This window comes from Hemiscyllium ocellatum, chromosome 20, assembly GCF_020745735.1.
Source record: "Hemiscyllium ocellatum isolate sHemOce1 chromosome 20, sHemOce1.pat.X.cur, whole genome shotgun sequence".
In the NCBI taxonomy this organism is placed as follows: domain Eukaryota; kingdom Metazoa; phylum Chordata; class Chondrichthyes; order Orectolobiformes; family Hemiscylliidae; genus Hemiscyllium; species Hemiscyllium ocellatum.
The window spans coordinates 26,591,980-26,608,612 of record NC_083420.1 but is presented as its reverse complement, the minus strand read 5'-3'; the positions used below and the strand labels follow the sequence as shown (position 1 = coordinate 26,608,612).

The 16,633-nt window shown below is 42.6% G+C and overlaps 1 protein-coding gene across 2 annotated transcripts in view; it reads right to left on the bottom strand.

Annotated features, from left to right (window-relative positions):
• rab11fip3 (RAB11 family interacting protein 3 (class II)) overlaps positions 1-16,633 on the bottom strand; it is a 103,545-nt gene that overhangs the window by 38,295 nt on the left and 48,617 nt on the right. For both annotated transcript variants that reach the window (XM_060840677.1, XM_060840676.1), the window contains exon 3: positions 16,119-16,210. In XM_060840677.1, coding sequence (XP_060696660.1) covers positions 16,119-16,210 — 92 coding nt within the window. The remainder of the gene's footprint in view (positions 1-16,118; positions 16,211-16,633) is intronic.

The following is a 16,633-nucleotide window of genomic DNA, read 5'->3' as shown; positions in this document are numbered from 1 at the left end:
ACACAGCAGCTACAAGACTCCTACTAAGATGTTTTGTCAAACTGAAAGACCCAAGTGTCTGCAATATTTGTGTGGGCCAGGTGACCCCAAACTTCAATAGCAATTTGAACACAGCAGCTTGCCCTGTTAGACAAATCATATCTAAGCTTACGTATTTCACACCAGAAGCAAGTATTAATTCATATAAATAGTATGGTAGTACAGCTATGTTGCTGGATTGAAATTCCTATTCCAATATAGTAATTTGAGATTCTAATGCAATTTAAATAAAAATCCAAAATTCTCAGCCTCAATAAAATGTGACCACAAAAACAGCCAGACTGACAAAATCCCAACAAGGAACCTGCTCTAAAGTCTTCAGTTCTACATTACTCTGATTGGCGGGCAGTCGAATTTCAAAGTGAACTAAGTTCAGCGATATCAAATAAATGGAAGGAGACTTAGAAATCAGTAATAAATTCTAGCCTTGCCATCCACACCCACATTCTGAAAATTAACAGAGTAACAATACAAGTGTAACCAACTGTTCATGTTATCAGAAAATCTCAAAATTATCCACATGAAATCATACTGCTGAGCTCAGCACTAAATCCCAGAATGAGCTGATTAAGCATTGCTGACACGTTCCCATACAAAATTTCTTACAGTGCGAAACGCAGGCTCAGCCTTCTTATGCCAGTTTATAGGCTCTTGGTATGGAGGTCAGATTGGCTGACTTGCAAGTATTAAATCAAGTCACAGAAAGCTCGTCACTCAGTTCATTTGCATGGCAGCATAATAGAAACTGGTGGAAAAATTTCTACTGAATGTTATGCCTGCAAGATAGACCGGCTGTATTGTTCATTGCAACATGCTTGTTGTGGGAGGCAACAGGAAACAGAACAGCTTACAATAAAAACTTGAGAAACCAAAGCGAACTAAGCAACAAAACAATGCAATATGTAAAAAAGTATTTTGTGGAGGGGGAGGGGAAAGTTAAAACCTGCAAAACCTGTTGGCTTAATACAGGAAGGCTTCCATTGTAATTCATTTAAACTAGGGCCTCTCTCAAGGAAGCTTGACCAAGGAAACATTGTGGCCATGCTGCTTCATCACTGGTATCCAGCTGAGAGCTTGAATACACAGTTTAGCAATGAGTATAGTCTATGAAAAATCACAACTATGCACACTACCAAAGTGCTCAGTACAGACCACTGTTCCTTCATCAGCTAAAATCAGAACTTTACCTGATGAGGGAGCTACAGTCTGAAAGCTTGTGATATGAAATAAACCTGCTGGATTATAATCTGGTGTTGTGTGACTTCTCATCTTATCCAGGTAAAACAAGGACTGCAGATGCTGGAAACCAGACTCTAGATTAGAGTGGTGCTGGAAAGCTGGAAAAGCACAGCAGGTCAGACAGCAGAGGAGCAGGAAAATCGATGTTTTGGGCAAAAGCCCTTCATCTTATCTTACCCATCCTGGTCTAATACCGGCACCTGCACAACTCAGTAGAGACAAACCAGGTAGGTGAGAAACAGGAATAATGAAGGAGAATTTTATACAAGTCTAACAGGGAATAGTTCTGGCTTAAAATGTTAAATCACAAGAATAACACTGAATGAAATTGTACTAAACTAGTAAAAATGAGGAAACCCCACAAGTTATAATGAACTCAGTTTCAGCACCAAGAACATAGGTAAGCATTCAAAACAGCCCATTGTGATAAATTCAGTTAGAGACAAAAAAAACTGCAGATGCTGGAATCCAAAAAGGTAGACAAGCAGGAGGCTGAGAGAATGCAGCAAGCAGACAGCATCAGGAGGAGAGATCAGTGTTTTGGGTGTAACCCTTCTTCAGGACTGGAGGTGGGTGTAAGGGGAGTTATAATAAAGGGAGGAGTTGGGGGGGGGGTGCGGGGGAGGGAAGAAAAGGGGGAAAAAAAAAAGAGAAATGAGGGTGGTGAGAAGGAGCTATGTGAAGACAGGTAGGGGGTACAACCGGGTTGGTTGATGGGAGGAATTAATCCATTTTAGGATGGGGTGGGGTGTCTGGGAAGGAATGTTGACTCCTCCGGGCTATAGGCTGCTCAGGTGGATGTTGAGGTGTTGGCAGTCCTATCTGTGGTTTGAACCGTTGTTGCAGTGGAGTCGTCCAAGGATGGTCATGTTGGAAGAGGGAATTAAAAATGGATGGTGACTGGGGGGGGGGGGGGGGAAAAGAGATCAGGTCAGGTCAGCCCCTGTGGACCCAGCTGAGATAGAATCATAGAAATGTAAAGCACAGAAACAAGCCCTTCAGACCAACGTGCCGACCAGATATCCCAACCCAATCTAGTCCCACCTACCAGCACCCAGCCCATATCCCTCCAAACCCTTCCTATTCATATACCCATCCAAATGCCTCTTAAATGTTGCAATTGTACCAGCCTCCACTACTTCCTCTGGCAGCTCATTCCATACATGTACCACCTCTGCATGAAAATATTGCCCCTTAGGTCTCTTATATTTTTCCTCTCACCCTAAACCTATGCCCTCTACTTCTGGACTACTCCTCCTCTCCCCCTCACCCCCACCTACCAAGGGGAAAGACTTGTCTATTTATCCTATCCATGCCCTTCATGATTTTATAAACCTGTATAAGGTCGTCCCTCAGCCTCTGACACTTCAGGGAAAACAGCCCCAGCCTGTTCAGCCTCTCCCTATAGCTCAAATCCTCCAACCCTGGCAACATCCTTTTAAATCTTGTCCGAACTCTTTCACAACATCCTTCCAATAGGAAGGAGACCAGAATTGCACGCAATATTCCAATACTGGCCTAACCAATGTCCTGTTCAGCTGCAACATGACCTCCCAACTCCTGTACCCAATACTCTAACCAATAAAGGAAAGCATATCAAATGCCTTCTTCGCTATCCTATCTTCCTGTGGCTTTACTTTCAAGGAGCCATGAACCTGCACTCCTAGGACTCTTTGTTCAACAGCACTGCCTAGGACCTTACCATTAATTGTAAAAGTCTTGCTAAGATTTGCTTTCTCACACAATGCAACACCTCACACTGAACTTAAACTCTATCTGCCGCTTCTCAACCATTGGCCCTCTGATCAAGATCCAATAATAATTGGAGGTGACCTTTTTTGCAGTCCACTACACCTTCAACTTTTGTGTCATCAGCAAACTTATTAGCTATATCTCTTATGCTCACATCCAAATCATTCATATAAAATGAAAAAAAGTAGTGACCCAGCACTGATCCTTGTGACACTCCACTGATCATAGGCCTCCAGTCTGAAAGACAACCTCCACCACCACCAGCTGTCTTCCACCTTCGAGTGAATTCAAATAGCTAGCTCTCCCTGTATTCCATGAGATCTAACCTTGCTAATCACTCTCCCATGGGGAACCTTGCCAAATGCCGAACTGAAGTCCATCAACACCACTCTGCCTTATTCCTGTTATTTCTTCAAAAAGAATGATCAAGTTTGAGAGACATGATTTCCCACGCACAAAGCCATGTTGATAACACCTAATCAGTCCTTGCCTTACCAAATACATGTAAATCCTGTCCCTCAGGATTCTCCCCAACAACCTGCCCACCACAAAAATCAGGCTCACTGGTCTATAGTTCCCTGGCTTTTTCTTACCACATTTCTTAGATAGTGGCACCACGTTAGCCAACCTCCAGTCTTCTGGCACCTCACCTGAGACCATCAATGATACAAATATCTTGGCAAAGGGCCCAGTAATCACTTCCCTAGCTTCCCAGAATTAGAGAATACATCTAATCAGGTCCTGGGGATTTATCCACTTATGTGTTTCAAGACATCCAGTACCACCTCCTCTATAATATGGACATATTTCAAGATGTCACTATCTGTTTCCCCACATTCTAATTTCTTCCACATCTTTCTCCACAGTAAACACTGATGCAAAATACTCGTTTAGTATCTGCCCCATCTCCTGCAGCCCCACACAAAGGCTGCCTTGCTGATATGGAGGGGCCCTAAGCGACTGGGACTGCCATAGTGTTAAAGGTTTAGATGGAGGGGAATTTGTTAAGTGTGTACAAGTCAATTTTCTGATTCAGTATGTGCATGTACCTACTAGAGAAGGTACTTGACCTACTGTTGGGAAATAAGGCAGGGCAGGTGACTGAGGTGTCAGTGGGGGTGCACTTTGTTCTATTCGTTTTAAAATAGTGATGGAAAAGGGTAGACCGGATCTAAAAGTTGAAGTTCTAAATTGGAGAAAGGCCAATTTTGACAGTATTAGGTAAGAACTTTTGAAAGCTGATCGGAGGCAGATGTTTGCAGGTAAAGGGACGGCTGGAAAATGGGAAGCCTTCAGAAATGAGATAAGAATCCAGAGAAAGTATATTCCTGTCAGGGTGAAAGGAAAGGCTGGTAGGTGTAGGGAATGCTGAATGACTAAAGAAATTGAGAATTTGGTTCAGAAAAAGAAGGAAGCATTTGTCAGGTATAGACAGGATAGATCGAGTGAATCCTTAGAAGAGTATAAAGGAAGTAGGAGTATACTTAAGAGGGAAATCAGGAGGGCAAAACGGGGACATGAGATAGCTTTGGCAATAGAATGAAGGAGAATCCAAAGGGTTTTTACAAATACATTAAGGACAAAAGGGTAACTAGGGAGAGAATAGGGCCCCTCAAAGATCAGCAAGGCAGCCTTTGTGTGGAGCCACAGAAAATGGGGGATATACTGATGCAAAATATTCATTTAGTATTTTCTGTGTAAAAGGATACGGAAGATAGAGTTTGTAGGGAAATAGATGGTGACATCTTGCAAAATGCCCAGATTACAGAGGAGGAAGTGCTGGATGACTTGAAACGGTTAAAGGATGGATAAATCCCCAGGACCTGATCAGGTGTACCAGAGAACTCTGTGGGAAGCTAGAGAAGTGATTGCTGGGCCTTTTGCTGAGATATTTGTATCATCGATAGTCACAGGCGAGGTCCCCGAAGACTGGAGGTTGGCAAACATGGTGCTACTGTTTAAGAATGGCGATAAAGACAAGCCAGGGAAATATAGACCAGTGAGCCTGACCTCGGTGGTGGCAAGTTGTTGGAGGGAATCCTGAGGGACAGGATGTACATGTATTGGGAAAGGCAAGGACTGATTCAGGATAGTCAACATGGCTATATGCGTGGAAATCATGTCTCACAAACTTGGTTGAGTTTTTTGAAGAAGTAACAAAGAGGATTGATGAGGGCAGAGCAGTAGATGTGATCCATATGGACTTCACTAAGGCGTTCGACAAGGTTCCCCATGGGAGACTGATTAGCAAGGTTAGATTTCATGGAATACAGGGAGAACTAGCCATTTGGATACAGAACTGGCTCAAAAGGTGGTGGTGACAGAGGGTGGTGGTGGAGGGTTGTTTTTCAGACTGGAGGCCTGTGACCAGTGGAGTGCCACAAGGATTGGTGCTGGGCCCTCTATTTTCTGTCATTTACATAAATGACTTGGATGCGAGCATAAGAGGTACAGTTCGTAAGTTTGCAGATTACACCAAAATTGGAGGTGTAGTGGACTGCAAAGAGGGTTACCTCAGATTACAACAGGATCTGGACCAGATGGACCAATGGGCTGAGAAGTGGCAGATGGAGTTTAATTCAGATAAATGCGAGGTGCTCTGCATTTTGGGAAAGCAAATCTTAGCAGGACTTATACACTTAATGGTAGGGTCCTAGGGAGCGTTGCTGAACAAAGAGACATTGGAGTGCAGGTTCATAACTCCTGGAAAGTGGAGTCACAGGTGGATAGGATAATGAAGGCGGCGTTTGGTATGCTTTCCTTTATGGGTCAGAGTATTGAGTACACGAGTTGGGAGGTCATGTTGTGGCTGTACAGGACATTGGTTAGGCCACTATTGGAATATTTGTGCAATTCTGGTCTCCTTCCTATTGGAAAGATGTTGTGAAATTTGAAAGGGTTCAGAAAAGATTTACAAGGATGTTGCCAGGGTTGGAGGATTTGAGCTACAGGGAGAGGCTGAACAGGCTGGGGCTGTTTTCCCTGGAGCGTCAGAGGCTGAGTAACCTTATAGAGGTTTACAAAATTATGAGGGGCATGGATAGGATAAATAGACACTCTTTTTCCTGAGGTCAGGAATCCAGAACAAGAGGGCATAGGTTTAGGGAAAAAAAAAGAGACCCAAGGGGCAACATTTTCACACAGAGGGTGGTACATGTATGGAGTGAACTGCCAGAGGAAGTGGTGGAGACTGGTACAATTGCAACATATTCATATTTAAAAGGCATTTGGATGGGTATGAAGGGTTTGGAGGGATATGAGCTGGGTGGGCTGGCATGTGGGACTAGATTGGGTTGGGATATCTGGTCGGCATGGACAGGTCGGACCGAAGGGTCTGCTTCCATGCTGTACATCTCCGACTGCAAGCTCTACCAGGTTACCCTTTTATCCTTAGTTATTTGTAAAAACCCTTTGGATTCTCCTTTACCCTATTTGCCAAAGCTCTCTCATGTCCCATTTTTGCCCTCCTGATTTCCTTCTTATGTAAACTCTTACTGCTTTTATACTCTAAGGATTTAGTCTATCCGGTCTATACCTGACATGTTTCTTTTTTTTCCTTAATCAAACCCTCAATTTCTCTAGTCATCCAGCATTCCTACACTTCCCAGTCTTTCCTTTCACTTAACTGGAATATACTTTCTCTGGACTCTCGTTATCTCATTTCTGAAGGGTTCCCATTTTCCAGCTGTCCCTTTACCTGCGAACATCTGCCCCCATCAGCTTTTGAAAGTTCTCGCCTAATACTGTCAAATTTGGCCCTTATCCAATTTAGAACTTCAACGTTTAGATTCAGTCTATCCTTTTCCATCACTATTTTAAATTTAATAGAATTATGGTCGCTGGCCCCAAAGTGCTCCCCCACTGACACTGCATTCACCTGTCCTGCCTTATTTCCCAAGAGTAGGTCAACTTTTGCACCTTCTCAAGTAAGTACATCCACATACTGAATCAGAAAATTTCCTTGTACATACTTAACAGATTCCTCTCCATCTAAACACTCAACACTATGTTTGGAAAGCTAAAATCCCCTACCATAACCACTATTATTCTTGCAGATAACTGAAATCTCCTTACAAATTTGTTTCTCAGTTTTCTGCTGAATATTCAGGGTCCATAATACAATTCCAACAAGGTGATCATCCCTTTCTCATTTCTCAGTTCCACCCAAAAAAATGTCCCTGGAAGTATTCCCATGAATATCTTTCCTCAGCACCCTCGCTTGCCCCCTTTTCTATATTTACTATAGCATTTGTATCCTGGAACATTAAAACTGCCAGTTCTGTCCATCCCATTGCTTCTGTAATTGCTATGATATCCTAGTCCCATGGACCTAAGAGTTCATCGGTCTTCCCTGTTAGGCCTCTTGCATTGAAGAAAATGAAGTTTAAATGTATCAGTCCTCCCCTGTTCTCTGCTTTGTTCCCACCTGCCCTAGCTGTCTGACTCACTCCTTTATAAAAGAGACCTAATGTTTTCACACAAAGGGTGTTGCGTGTATGGAATGAGCTGCCAGAGGAAGTGGTGGAGGCTGGTACAATTACAACATTTAAAAAGGCACCTGGATGGGTATATGAATAGGAAGGGTTTGGCCGGATATGGGCCAAGTGCTGGCAGGTGGGACTAGGTTGGGTTGGGATAGCTGGACAGTATGGACAAGTTGGACCGAAGGGTCTGTTTCCGTGCTGTGCATCTCTATGACTATGACTTTTCTCAACTGTACCAGTCTCAGATTGATCTCTTTCCTCACTATCTCCCTGGCTCCCAATCCTTACCTTAATAGTTTAAATCCTCCTGAGTAGAAGTCGGTCTCCCTGCCAGTATTTAGTCCCGTTCCAATTCAGGTGCAATCCATCCTTCTTGTACAGGTCACTTCTATCCCAAAACAGCTTCCAATGATCCAAAAATGTGAGTCCTTCTCCCAAACAGCAGCTCCTCAGCCACGCATTCATCTGCTCTATCCTCCTATTCCTACCCTCACTAGCTTGTAGCACCAGGAATAATCTAGATGTTACTTCCCCCAAGGACCTCCCTTTTTAAATTCCTGTCTAACTTTCCATATTCTTCCTTCAGAATCTCATCCTTTTCCCTTCCTATGTCGTTGTGCACAATGAACTCCTGTTGGTCCCTCTCCCGTGTGAGAATATTCTCCACCCTCCGAGCCATCCTTGATCCTGGCACCACAGAGGCAACACACCATTCTGTTTTTCGCTGCTGGCCACAGAAATGTCTGTCAATGCCTCTGACTAGAGAGAATCCCCTAACACAATCGAACGCTTGAAACCAGACATACCCCTCAATACATTCGAGCCTTTCTTGAAACAAGCAGCTTGGCTGTTTGTGCTATATTCCCCTGAGAATCCATCAGTCCCTACAAATAGTACAGAAGACTCCTGTACTACCGGCCTACCCCTCCTGGAATGAAGCCAATTAGGTGATGGTATCTGCGAATTTTCTCCCTTCCTATAACTGCCATCCATCACACCTCCTTGCTCTTGTAAATTCCTCATTGCTACCAACTGTTGCTCGAACAGATCCAATTTGCAAGCAACGGTATTTGTTGCAGACATAATCCTCCGTAACATGTAAATGCTGCCTAAATTCTGACATCCGGCAAGAGCAGCATATACTCTACCAAGGGCCACTTTTGCTTCTTCCAATCTACAGATCCAGAAAATAGCACCATCTTATTCCTCTACAAAACACTACTCCAGACTAACTTAATACTTATGACTTCAAAGATATAGCCCAATAAAACAATCAAGAACCCAGTTTATTCATGATTGTAGATTTACAGCAAGGCTATACCTAAAACTATTCACTTATTGGTTTCTGTGCTGCGACCTCTCTCAAACAAGTTCTCTCTCTTCCACCAACCCCCCCCCCCCCCAACCACTGTGCTACCTTTGTCTGTCCTTCTCCCTTTTTAGAAGTGCCATTGATTTGACATTTTTCCCACTCCCAAGTTCCAAAACAAGGCAACAGCATACAAGACATTAATTGCTGCTCCTATAATTCATGGAAATCACCTCCAAACAACTAAAATACCTAAAAAAAACCCCACCAAAAACAAAAAAGGAGCAGCCTGTTACAGCCAGAAAGTGTTCCCATCCTCCATCTTGGATTATCCAGAATGCCCTCCCTCCTCACTCATCTACCCCCACATCTCTTCCCTACACAGTCCACCCCCTCCCATACCCACTCTCTTCCACCACACCCCATCCAATGCTCACCTATCATTCGCCATCATCCTTCCACTCCCTACCCTCCTCGAGACCCCCTCCCACAACCCCACCCCCAAGCCATACCACATATTCACTATCACACAGGAAGTCTCAAACTGAGACGGAATGGTCAGTCCTCTGGAAAGGACTAATATTTGTGCTCCTCTGGTCCCATCTCAATGAATTCCACACCCACTATGACATGGAGCTCTTCTTCCGCTGCCTCCCCAGCACCTCCTTCGGACTCTTTCCCCTGCCTGCAACCTTCCCAATTGATCTGGTCACCACCCCGCCCTAGACCTCTTCACTGTTGACTGCCACCATAACATCAGCTGCCTCAGTTTCTCCATTCCCCCTCACCCACTCCAAATGTGCAGCAACCCCATTCTCTGCTCCAAACCCTGGTTCACCAAAAAAAACCTGGTAACAGAAGCAAGGTGGTGGTGGTAATCTTAGAGGCCAAACTCCAACTCTCCGACACCATGTCCTACCTCTCTTGACCACAACCCCACCATGGCTCATCAGGCCAAAAATCAATCGCACGGTCAGTGTCCTAATTGCCTCCAATGATCTCCCCTCCAATCTCAAAAGACCCCAGCCCCGCAATGCCCGGTTCTACCTGCTCCCAAGATCCACACGCCCAATCCATTGTCTCTGCAGGCTCCCGCCCCACTGAACTCATCTTGTCCTACCTAGACTCCATTGTCTCCCCCTTCATTCAGACACTTCCCACCTACATCCGCGATACCAATAATGCCCTCCATCTCTTCAGTAACTTCCAGTTCCCCAGCTCCCAGTGTTTTATCTTCACTAACAACGTGTAATCCTTATAAATATCCATATCCTACAAGGATGGCCTTCAGGCGCTCAGCTTCTTCCTCTCCAACAGACCCATACACTCCCCCACCTGGCAGAACTAGTCCTCAGCATTAGTAACTTTTCCTTTAAGTCTTCCCATTTCCTCCAAATTCAGGGGGTGGCCACAGGTTCCAGCTACACCTGCCTCTTTGTTGGCTATGTCGAACAGTCCCTCTTCAGTACCTATCCAGGCGCTGTGCCCCAACTCTTCTGCTATTACATTGCTGACTGCATGGGGCAATGCCCTGCACCTGGACTGAACCAGAGCAGTTCATCGACTTTGCCCACAGTTTCCACATTGCCCTCAAACTCACTTGGACACCTTTTCTTGACCTCTCCATTTCTGGCAACAAGCTCCAGATGGACGTTTACTATAAATACAGAATCTCAACTACCTGGACTACACCTCCTCCCACCCATCACCATGCAAGAACCACACACAAAAAAAACTGCACGCATTCATGTAGAACTCTGAGCTCAAAAACTGCAGGAACTTATGTAAAACTCTGATCTCACTTTTTCGATTAGAATCAATCAATCTATCTAAACATCAGGTCATAGAGAACACAGGGGGCTAACACCTTCAACATATTGTCTAGCTATCACCATTGTTTACAGCTAACCCGAGAATGCAACTTTTAAAAAGGGGTTTGTGATTTACACATGAAAGAAGTGAAACTATCACTGTATTCTAACAGATGAAAGGCTTTACAGACAATCAATTTTTCAATGTATAATTTCAGTTACATCACACTGCAAATTTTTGCTATACATTCTGTTACGATCGAGCCCTCCACAATCACCTGAAGGAGCGTCGCTCCGAAAGCTAGTGTGCTTCCAATTAAACCTGTTGGACTATAACCTGGTGTTGTGATTTTCAACTTTCTAAAACTTGAATAATCTGTCTTTGCAAATTTTTCAATATCACCCAATGACTTCTGAACTCCCAACTGAATGGTTGCTTACTGTGTACATACCAGTTACTACAGTCAAAGAGATTTAAATCAAAATATAAAAGTGACATGGTTCAGAGAATCTGAAATTTGTAGCACCGGAAGAGGTAATTTCCTCCATTGTGCATGCTACTATGAAGTTACCCAGGCTAATCCCACTTTTCAAAGACTTCAAATGTAAATCCATTTTTTTTCTCCCCAAACATTGAGTGCTTCGGCTTTTTCCATGCCTTCAGGGACTGATGGCCAGACTTGCATATTTTCGAGTGCAAAAAATTTTCTCAACTCCTCTAATATTTCTGATTACTTTAATGAATTTAAGCTCAGGATATTGATCGCTCTGCTCAAGGAAAGCAAGAAAGGGCCTATGTAGGCCACTAGGATTTCTAACTTGTGTAGGATGTGAGCATTTGTTGTAGGTCCTATAATTGCCCTAGAGGTGGTGATGATGAGCTGCCTCCTTGAACCTCTGCTGTCAATCTGGTGATGTCCAGAGTTTCAGCAGGACAACAAGAAAGGCGAGTCAGAGGGGAAAGTGCCCTCCATGACGTGATCCCCATGAAGTTAAATGTCCTCTTTTTCCTTGGTCAAGACAGCCACAACCAATTCAAATCTTTCCTTAGTTAAAATTTTCCAATTCTGCCAATATGAATAAAATTCCCTTTCCAGAGTGATAACTGCCTCGTGGTCATGGTGACAACCACATGTACACCACATGGCACTGAGCAGTCAGAGGAACTTCCAGATAGATTTGAAACATGAAAGATGGAACTTCAGTTGGAATCCAAGTGCAGCAAGTCAGAGCCAGAGGTACAGATATTGAAGAACAGCACTTGGCTGGGGAATTGCTTTGGTAAACACTTTAGGAGGGAATTGAAAAGTAATGAAAAGGAAACCAGTTGGAAAGACAAAATGGAAGCGACAGAGAGAAGAGCAGAACTTCACTAAGCATTCCTGGGAAAAAAAAGGGGGGGGGGAAAAATAGTAAATTAGAATACCTAAACAAAAGCAACATAATATAGCTGCTGGAAAAAAACCCAGCACATCTGGCAGCATATGTGGAAACAAAGATCAACATAAAACAGCAACTATTTTTCTCCAGAGATACTACTAGATAGTTTTACAGCATCTGTATTTTGCTTTTCTACAGCTAGAGTATAACCTCTTCACCCTACATTGAGCCTCTGCTAATAAAACACATGAATCCCATATGGCTTCATAATAAGCCATACTACCTCTAGAAACGGAATATTCACTTCAAATGTTCCCATTTCTCTAGAATGGAGCTTATACAAGACATTAGCTAGGCCACTTTTAGAATACTGCATGTAATTCTGATCTCTATGCTTTGAAAGGATGTTGCAAAACTTGAAAGGTTTCAGAAAAGATGTACAAGGATGTTGCCAGGGTTGCAGAGTTTGAGCTACAGTGAGAGACTTAAAGGCTAGGGCTATTTTTCCTGGACAGTCAGAGGATGAGGGGCAACCTTATAGAGGTTTATAAAATCATGAGGGACATGGAGAGTAAATAGAAAAAGGTCTTTTCCCTGGAGTGGGTGGGTAGTCCAGAACTAGAGGGCATAGGTTTATGGTGAGAGGGGCAAGATTTAAAATGGACCGAAGGAACAATGTTTTCATGGTGATGGTGAGGGTGGTGTGCGTATGGAATATGCTGCCAGAGGAAGGTGAAAGAGACTGGTCTAATTACAACATTTAAAAGGATCTGGATGGGTATACGAATCGGAAGCGTTTAGAGGGGTATGGGCTAAGTGCTACCAAATGGGACAAGATTTATTTAGAATATCTGGTCAGCATAGACAAGTTGGACCGAAGGGTCTCTTTCTATGGTATACACCTCAATGACTAATGGTCAGACTAAAGGCTCAGCTCAAAGTCACCTCTAATGTCATGAATCAAAATATTTACAATCAGAATTACTGTTTGCTCACAAAATGCCAAGTTATCACCTTCATGGCATTTCAGGTATCTGCAACAGCAATTCGTACCTTGAAAAACACCTCTGCACCATGTCAGAGTAGCAACAATGCTGCATGAATGCTTCTCGTACAGAGTAACAGGTTATGAGGCATGCAGCTGTTGTGTGGGCTCAATGACAACAATAGCAGTGATCCCGTTAGCAATGAATTTACTGGTTTCAGTGGCAATGAAAATATTGTGTGGGACTTGTCTGTAGAGACGTCATATTGTCCTCCTCTATTTCAAAATCACCACTATCAAAAGCTTCATACCATAGATCCTTAATGGCTTTATTAGGTTTAAACAAACAATTAGCAAATTTAGTCAGTGTGCTGTTTAGACGTTGAGAATTTGTAAATTTACTGATTTGTAAGTGTCATCTGAGCCCTTAGCACATTGCTTTGTAAACAGGAGAAGCCAGCAAAACAAGAAATATTTATGTAAACAAAAATTCATTTACCACAGTTTCAAATAAATTGGCCTCAAGGGCAACATGCTGATCGAAAGGTTGAAGTTAAAAACACTCAAGTACCCCATTCCAAACATTTCCAGCTCAAAACAAGATTACAAAATTAGAAATCAAAAGTTCTGTTGCTAACTGTTGGGAGTGTGTTGTCATTTCATTTTTGTACATAATCTGCTTCCACTCTGAGCTGAATAATCTGTGCTGTAACCATGTTAAGTTAAAAAGGAGATCAAAGAGTTTAATATAATGTTCGATTTTATACTGCATAGCCATTTCCAAATCCATCTTGCAGAAGAAAAATCAGACAAGTATTGCTATCAAGTGTTAGGATTAAGGAGTCAATAAGAAAGCTTATTCTCCAGGTTACACAAAATTGCATAAAACTGAACAGAACCAAACTAAAAAGTTAACTGGAAACTTCAACAAGAACCAAGCAGATGAAAGAGATGCAAGTGAACAGATTTCAAATGAATAGCACAAAAAAAAATAAAGTAGTGGCTATATATTCCTTTTGATTGTCCCCACTCAATATATTCGACACTCACTTAGAACAGAACAGCAGTGAAACAATATCAGCCTGTCTCATTAGCCTCAGTTGCACCTGTACCCTCTGATCATTGCTACAGACTTTAGATCAGCCTTAAGGGTGAACCCATGGAAAGCGAATGGTTGAATACAGAGTCTCCAGTCGTGCATTTAGAACCTGTGCAGACCTGCTGGCGGGAGTGTTCAAAGGCATCTGAAGTCCCAATCTGCTTCAGGACCAACATAATTCCATTGCCAAAGAAAAATCATGCAGCATGCCTCAATGACAACCATCCAGTGGTTCTGACATCCATAATTATGGAAGAACTTCAAGGAAGTTGGTCATGGTTCACACCAACTCAAGGTGTTCCAGACGGCCTTGATCACTAACAAATTTGCCTACCGGTGCAATAGGTGATTAGCAGATGCTATGTCTCTGGACTCACTCATCCCAGAAGTATCTAGGCAGCAAGGATATCAACAGCAGGCTCCCATGGACATGATTGAAAGCAAAGCTGTAGTCAACACCACAATTCCAAACAAATTCATCTCCAAACTCTGGTACCTAGGTCTCTACCACAAAACACATCTTCATCCTCTCTCCGCACCCCCCCCACCATCACCTTCTGTTACTTGATTTGCGACTTCCTAACCAACAGACCACAGTCAGTAAGTATCAGTGACAGTATCGCCACAATAATCCTCAACACCAATGCCCCTGACGATACTCTTTATACACATGACTGTGGCCAGATTCTACTCCAACTCCATTTACAAGTTTGCAGACAACACCACTGTTGTAGGTCAGATCTCACGTAACAATGAGATAGAGTAAAAGGAAAGAGATGATGCTTAGGGGTCTGGTGTAAAAAGAACACAATCTCTCCATTAAAGTCAGCAAACCAGAAGAATTGGTCATTGATTTCAGGTAGCAGATTGGAGAGCATACAGGTCTGCATCAATGGTTCTGAGATGGAAAGGGTCAGGAGTGTCAAATTCCAAGGAGTGATGATCACCAACAATCTGTCCTGATCCACCCATGTTGGCACTACGGTTTTAAAAAAGCACAATGCCTCTTCTTTCTCAGGAAACTAAAGGAAATTCAGCATTTCCCTAAAGATACTCCACATTTTTATAGACTCACAATAAAAAGCATGCTATCTAGATGCATCACTGCATGGTATGGCAACTGCTTTTCCCAACTTCAAAACAAAACTAGAGAGTTGCGAACTCAAGTCCATTATGCCAACCAGCCTTCCATCCACCGACTTAATCTATACTTCCTGCTGCATTGGGAAAGCAGCTAACAATCAAAAGACTATTCCCACCCAGATAACATGCTTTTCCGTCAGGCACACCCAAGAAGCTCGGGTGTAAGTATGAACAGCTTCAAAACCAGCTTCTTTCTGCTGTTATTAGACTTTTGAATAGACATATTTAAAAGAGTACCCTTGACACCTTTTCAGCAACTGTAATACCATCCTGCACTCTGTTCTGTTACAGAGATGCATTTATATAGTACGATCTGCCTGTAAGGCACACAAGTCAACACATTTCATTGTACCCAGTATACATGACAGTAATAAAATCAATTGCCAGAGAATGAGGAAGCAATTATAAGCTAATACAAATATGAAAAATGGCACAATGTCCAAATACTGATTGCAGTCCTTCTGCAATGCAGTCAAGTGTCTACTTGGCCAGGGGAAAGAACTAAAAACTTCTTGAAAGCAACTTTGTCAACCAGAATTCCCACTTCAACTTAAACACCCAGTTAAACAAAGGCTTAACATCTTACCAGAAAGGAAACTCCTCAGACACTGTAGCAACCCTTCAGTATTGCAATGGTACGTCAGCTTCAGTTGACCATTGTAATTATGGTGATGATGGTAAAACTTGCAACATATTACTCAAATGAATAAACCAAAAGACTGGAGAATAGACTAAACAACTCAGAAGAAAATTGAATTTGTGCCATCAGTACCAGAAGGCAACATTACTAACTGAACAAGTGCTGGACATTTTATATATATATATTAAAAAAGACAACTGGACGCATGACTTCTCTGTACCAAATCAATATACTTACCTCAAAACAGATGAAATCCTCAAACTCCTCAGTACAGGGTAACTCATTATCCTCATTCCCAAGTCCAGCATCATAATTCTGGCTATCAGAATCTGTGGAACAAAAAGTACAAAACAGTAAATTCAAAGGGACAGAATGACTCCTTTTTTTGAATTGATTCATAGAGTCAATGCAGATTTAAGGGAAGGTCTTAAGCAATAACTTAGTTGACCATTTTGAAGGGCATGAATTATTGTCATGATAAAATGAATTTTAACAAAATATGTTTGACAAAAGTCCATATTGTAGTCTGGGCAGAAATTAAAAGTCTGTAGAATAGAATAGAGTGTTCAAATGGTAGGAAGCAATAGGTAAGGGTCAAAAGTCATTATACTGACTGTTTTTCAGTAGGATTCAACAAAATTCATTAATACGTAAATTAAAATTAACTATCCAGAGCATGATTGCGATGATGGCAGATTGAATAAAAATTGATCAAGTGGTTCACAGAATAGGAGTGCACTGCAGAAAATATT